Genomic DNA, 6,493 nt, shown 5'->3' with positions numbered 1-6,493 from the left:
CAGCTACTTGGGAGGCTGAGGCAGGAGACTCGCTTGAGCCCAGGAGTTGGAGGTTGCTGTGAGTGTGATGCCATGGCACTCTGCCCAGGGGGATAGCTTGAGGCTCCGTCTCAAAAAAAAAAAAAAAAATAAAATAAAATAATAAGATATCGTCCCCCTTTTGTTATGAAGACAATATTGTAACCTTGTAGAATGTTGAGAAAGTGAAGGGCACTCATGACCCCAGGACTTCATCGCAAACACCTATGTACATTATATCTATTTTCCCCCTTATAGGCATTGAGGAAATGTAAATAAAAATAAATATATATGACTTCATCATAATACACATAATGTATGTGTCTGATTTTTACATCTTATTTTATCCACTTTAGATTTTTCACATAGCTATAGGGTCTTCAAAATTATCAATTTGAATGATGTATCCTGTTAAGATGTGCTATAATATGATTATCTATTCTGATTACTTTCAGTTAATATTTCCGTCTTTAATAATTTGGAGCATATAGTTTTTGTTTGTTGGTTTTATTTTGTTTTTTTGGACACAGAGTCTTGCTCTGTTGCCCTGGGTGGAGTGCCATTGCCTCATCATAGCTCACAGCAACCTTAAATTCCTGGGTTCAAGCAATCCTCCTCCTTCAGCCTCCTGAATAGCTGGGACTACAGATGTCCACCATAATGCCTGGTTAGTTTTTCTACTTTTAGTAGAAATGGCATGTCACTCTTGTTCACTAACTGCAAGCAATCCTCCTGCCTCAGCCTCCCAGAGTACCAGCATTACAGGCATAACCAAGCCTGGCCCTGGAACATACAGTTTTATCCCACTTAGGGGTTATTTATATAGTATGAATTTTTTATTTTTTTTCTTTTTTGTAGAGACAGAGTTTCACTTGTATCACCTATGGTAGAGTGCTGTGGTGTCACACAGCTCACAACAACCTCTAGCTCTTGGGCTTAGGAGATTCTCTTGCCTCAGCCTCCCGAGTAGCTGGGACTACAGGTGCCTGCCACAACGCCTGGCTATTTTTTAGTTGCAGTTTGGCCAGGGCCGGGTTTGAACCCGCTGCCCTTGGTATATGGGGCTGGGGCCCTACCCACTGAGCCATGGGCGCCACCCATAGTATCAATTTCTTAAAATTGTAATACTGGGCTTGGCGCCTATAGCTCAACTGGCTAAGGCGCCAGCCACGTACACCTAAGGTGGCGGGTTCGAATCCCCAGCCCGGACCTGCCAAACAACAATGACGGCTGCAACCAAAAAATAGCCAGGTGTTGTGGCGGGTGCCTGTGGTCCCAGCTACTTTGGAGGCGGAGGCAAGAGACTCGCTTGAGCCCAGGAGTTGGAGGTTGCTGTGAGCTGTAATGCCACGGCACTCTACCCAGGGGGACAGCTTGAGGCTCTGTCTCAAAAAAAAAAAAAAAAAATTGTAATACTGAACCAAAGTTTATGACTGTCTTTATGGTTTTTAGTATATGTTATTAAACTGATTTTTAGAATAAAATTTAAAAATTATGACTATAAAAAACATAAAAATACAGAAAAGTATAAAGAGGAAACCAATTCCTGTCACTTCAAGACACCTACTGAAACATCAGTGGAGAGCAAGACCACAGTTTCTTTTTTTTTTCTGGAGACGGAGCCTCAAGTTGTCCCCCTGGGTAGAGTGTCGTGGCATCACAGCTCACAGCAACCTCCAACTCCTGGGCTCAAGTGAGTCTCCTGCCTCAGCCTCCCAAGTAGCTGGGACTATAGGTGCCCACCACAATGCCCAGCCATTTTTTGGTTGCAGTCATTGTTGTTTGGCGGGTTCGGGCTGGATTTGAACCTGCCACCTTAGGTGCATGTGGCTGGCGCCTTAGCCACTTAAGCCACAGGTGCCGAGCCCAGCAAGACAGTTTCAATGTAGACTTTCAATCACATTGAAAGGCATTATGCTGTTTTGGAATTTCCTAGGTGCAAAAAGGATAACAATAACATATGGTTTCATACTCTTCAGCATTTAATGGTTATATATAGATGACCTATGTGGTTAAAAGAACAAGTTTGGGAGGGTCTTAACTGAGGCCACTATGAGGTGTGGCCAGATTGCTATAGGAGAGGCAGTGGAAAGAGCCTGGCCTCAAGTCAAAGGACTCAGAGAGAAGTCAGATGTCATCAGCAAGCTGTATGACCTGGGTGAGTCATCTGATTGCTCCCCAATTTCAGCTTCCTGGGGCAGCTGCCCTGATGGCACAACTGGCAAGAGGTGGGACAGAGCAGCCACACAGGAACTGTGTGGCTAGCCCCTTGGAGTTGTGTGGCATAGCAGCTCTGAGCTGGACCTGAATTTATTGTCCCCAAGGGGATCCACCTTCTAAGTTCTACATATAAACAGACACATGACCTCTGTGTGGGGAAGAAATCCTTACCACCCTGACAAGAGCACAGCCATTTGGCAGGACGCTGAGTGATAGAAAGCGGGTCAGAGATCAAATGGCATGGTTACTATAACCTCCTCCCACACTCTTGGAATGCTTTAAGGCCAATGGGAAACATCAGCATCTCCTACCCTGGTCCTGGCTAACACTAGAGATAAGGCTCTGCTATAAGATTAACACTTGGATGGAACAGAGTAATTTCTTTTTTTTTTTTTTTTTTGAGTCTCACTTAGTTGCTCTGGGTAGAGTGCTGTGGCATCATAGCTCACAACAACCTCAAACTCTTGGTCTCAAGCAATCCTCTTGCCTCAGCCTCCCAAGTAGCTGGGACTACAGGTACCTGCCACAATGTCTGGGTAGTTTTTTATTTTTAGTACAGCCAGGGTCTCACTTTACTCAGACTGGTCTCTAACTCCTGAGCTCAGGTAATCCACTTGCCTCAGCCTCCCAGAGTACTAGGATTACAGGCATGAGTCACTGCGCCTGGCCTGGAAAGGAGTATTCTAAGATCTGTTCCTGACACAGTATCATTCACTCTTAGGAAAAAAGATGACTTCCCTCTGGCATTCCAACTGCTGACGAAGAAAAGCTTCTTAAAACTGTGAGAATGAGCTGACTCCTGGTCAGACTCCACTGTGTTTTCTCCCTTCTAATAAAGCCTTTCCAATCCCTGAACTGGCCTCCTCTCCTTTTTATGGACCCTTCCCACACCCCACTCTATTCTGATACTTCTTACTCTGCAAGACCCCCTTGGAGGGTGTCATGAGAAATTCTAGAGTTATCAAATTATGTTAAGATCCTCTTTAAAAGGGAAGACTGATTTCCTTCATGATCACCACCCCGCCCTGCACATTCCCTCCCCAGGAATAAAATCTGTCTCATGCTCAGCAGAAACCATTCAGAAACAGACTCAGCAATGCATCCCTTACCCGTTTTATAATGTGAGATCTGGCGATCTTGAATTCTGAGAGTTGGCAGTAATGCTGTGATTTTGGGACTGTAGGAAAATGAAGAGAAAGAAATGAGAAACCACAGGGGCTGCCCCTGGCTGTGTAGTAATTGTAAGTGTGATTTTTCATCCAACCTGAGCTGCCAGATGACATTCATACTGGTAGTCTCACCGACCCCAACTGTGTCAGCTTCTATCTGATAGAAGAAGACTGTGATTCCTTTCCTGATCTGAGTAGACCACTTGATCCAGAGCACTGGCAAGTAGGAGCGGACAAACTGTGGCTTTAGGTAAGTTACTCTCCTCCCCACAAGCCTTTTTCCTCATCTGCAAAGTAAATTCGAAGGGACCTAACCCCCTGTAGAGGTGTTATAAAAATGTAACAAGGGAATTTGATGAAAAGATCTGATGCGATCTGTCATTTAGTAAGTGGACTCTTAATGGTACTATCCCTCCCTCCTTCAGATTTAAGCCTCCTTTAGAAGAAGATAAAAATATCCTTCTCTGAAACTCTGGATTCCTACTCAATTGCATTTTCGATATTTAAAAAAAAAGTCAAACCCCATGAAAACACCATCAAGGCCAAAAAAAGGATGCTTGCCTCTGTCTCCTGGGCTGCCATAATTTTTCTTTCTTAACGCCTTCTTCTCCAACTCAAATTTCTCAATTGCCTTCAAAAACCAGAAAAAAAAAAAGGAGTATTAGTAATTAATGTGAATCCTGGAGGAAGGTGGGGGGAAGGTCAGGGATTAGGTCTTTACTCTTGTTGGTGCACAAAAGGCCTAAACCAAGTTTGTGGCCTTGTTGTCTTTCCCCAAGGTGGCAGAACACAGTGGTCATCTGTGTCACTGACATCAACCCTAGTGTCACCACCAACACATCCCCCACACCCTGTCCCTACCGTTTCATACTGCCCTTCCTGCTGACCAGTACAGGACTTGGGAACAGGTTTCCAATCACAACCCCTGGGGAGTTACAACCTATTGTTTAAACTCTCTGTAAAAGGGAGAAAAATAATACCTACCTTCCAGGGTCTTTATAAGGATCAGAGACAAAGTATCTAATATATTTAAAAACACCAGCACAGAGGTTATCAGATAGAAGCTGCTCAACAAGGGGTAGCTATTAACATTAATTATTATGTCCTTGACCTCTCCAGAGACTCTGCTGTTGATCTCTGACTCCTTTCTCCCCTCTCCAACCCTTCAATCCCTTGAAAAGGAAACAAAGGTGCTTATCAGTGACCAGAAGTTGTATTGATTCTCAACCAAAAGTCTGGTGAAGTGTTTGGATAACAAAAGTTAACAAAGAAGTATTTTGTGTTCTTGCCCTTAAGAGATTTACAATCTATTTAGAGACCCAAATCAATACATTGTGGCACAATTAAGTACTAACCTGCTGCATTTAAGATTCCAACATGTGAGATCAGTGTGAGCTATTGGAGCAGTCCCAGAGGACTGCCTGGAAGAGATGAGTATATAAGTGTTGTGGGTTTGTGATGAGGCTTCAGCTTCCTCAACCTGATAAACTGTGAAATGCCTCCCTAGGCTTCCCCTACCTTTCTCTTGACAGTACTACCCAGTCCACTTGAGTTGAAGGTACTGGACACGTGAACAGGGGTGTATGTATGTATGTGTGTAGGGTCACATTGGTAAATCTATGTACATGTATTAAGATTGTTGCTCCAATTAAGTCAGTGAGATAAGGCATAGTGAATGAATTGGATGGGTGTGTGTCAATGGACAAATATACAAATGTCTTTGACCCATAGAGGTGCCTCTGTAGCAGATGCTGTCTGGCAGGAAAAATGGATAAGATATGCACAGAAAGAGAGGAGAAAGGATTGTTGAATGTTGAAAGAAGAGCAAGTTTTAGGGGAAAGATGATGAGACCAACACAGGGCTGAGTTTGTGTTAGAGATGACAGCAGGACCCATGAGCAGGGCTGATCCCTGGGAAGGCAACTCCGGAGTCTTGGCTAGTGAATCAGCATCATTTGGGAATTATTCAAATATATGGATTCCTGGGCCCTCAAATCAGAGATGCTTATGCCTTAGATCTGCATTGGGTGCTAAATGGCTTATGTATTTATCGTGGCTCCTAAATAATTCTCCAATTTAAAATCCAATAAAAAAATTACATGGTATAAAATCAAATAGTAGAGTTAAAAGTCTCCCTCCCACCCCCTGCCCAATTCCCATCCCCACAGGCAACCAAGCTAGTTTCTTGCACAGCCTTCCATAGATATTCTAACTGTTCTGCATCTTGCTCTTTTTTTCCAGTTACTATCAGAGAGCTCTTCTAGTTTTTAAAAAGTGCCCAGGACAGTGGTACCTCTAGTTACCTTATATAAAACACTTAAACAGTCTCATCAATATTCCATCATTGTTTAACACTCCCAGGATATTTTCTTTTTCTTTTTTGGTCGGGGCTGGGTTTGAACCCACCACCTCCAGCATATGGGGCTGGCGCCCTATCCTTTTGAGCCGCCCACCAGTATATTTTCTTAATGTCTGTTTACTTAAAATTGTATGGAATGACATAAGCAATAAAGTCTGAATTACGGCTCGGCGCCTGTGGCTCAAGCGGCTAAGGCACCAGCCACATACACCTAAGGTGGCGGGTTCGAATCCCCAGCCCGGGCCCGCCAAACAACAATAACGGCTGCAACCAAAAAATGGCCGGGCGTTGTGGTGGGCGCCTGTAGTCCCAGCTACTTGGGAGGCAGAGGCAGGAGACTCGCTTGAGCCCAGAAGTTGAAGGTTGCTGTGAGCTGTGATGCCATGGCACTTTACCCAGGGGGATAGCTTGAGGCTCTGTCTCAAAAATAAAAAAAATAAAGTCTGAATTACACACACACAAAAGTACTCAGGATAGTCTGATGATTAGCTAGGTATAAGTAAGTATACTACTGCTCTAGGTAGCCAGAAATAGGATACTGAAATACAGGTGAGAAATGAGAATTTATGAACGTATTATACATTCCACAAATATTTCTTTTTTTTTTTTTAAGACAGAGCCTCAAGCTGTCACCCTGGGTAGAGTCCTGTGGCATCACAGCTCACAGCAACCTCCAACTCCTGGGCTCAAGCGATTCTCCTGCCTCCACCTCCCAAGTAGCTGGGAC

At 43.9% G+C, this 6,493-nt stretch overlaps 1 protein-coding gene across 1 annotated transcript in view; it reads right to left on the bottom strand.

The window, feature by feature from the left end:
- FAM227A (family with sequence similarity 227 member A) overlaps positions 1 to 6,493 on the bottom strand; it is a 53,868-nt gene that overhangs the window by 42,931 nt on the left and 4,444 nt on the right. The window contains exons 3-4 of the mRNA XM_012814130.2: positions 3,969 to 4,038; positions 3,348 to 3,415 (exon numbers count right to left, since the gene is read on the bottom strand). Of these exons, the coding sequence (XP_012669584.1) occupies positions 3,348 to 3,415; positions 3,969 to 4,038 (138 nt within the window). The remainder of the gene's footprint in view (positions 1 to 3,347; positions 3,416 to 3,968; positions 4,039 to 6,493) is intronic.

Source organism: Otolemur garnettii, unplaced genomic scaffold (genome assembly GCF_000181295.1).
Source record: "Otolemur garnettii isolate 467f Iridium unplaced genomic scaffold, OtoGar3 scaffold00007, whole genome shotgun sequence".
Lineage (NCBI taxonomy): Eukaryota > Metazoa > Chordata > Mammalia > Primates > Galagidae > Otolemur > Otolemur garnettii.
This window is presented reverse-complemented; position numbering and strand designations above follow the sequence as displayed.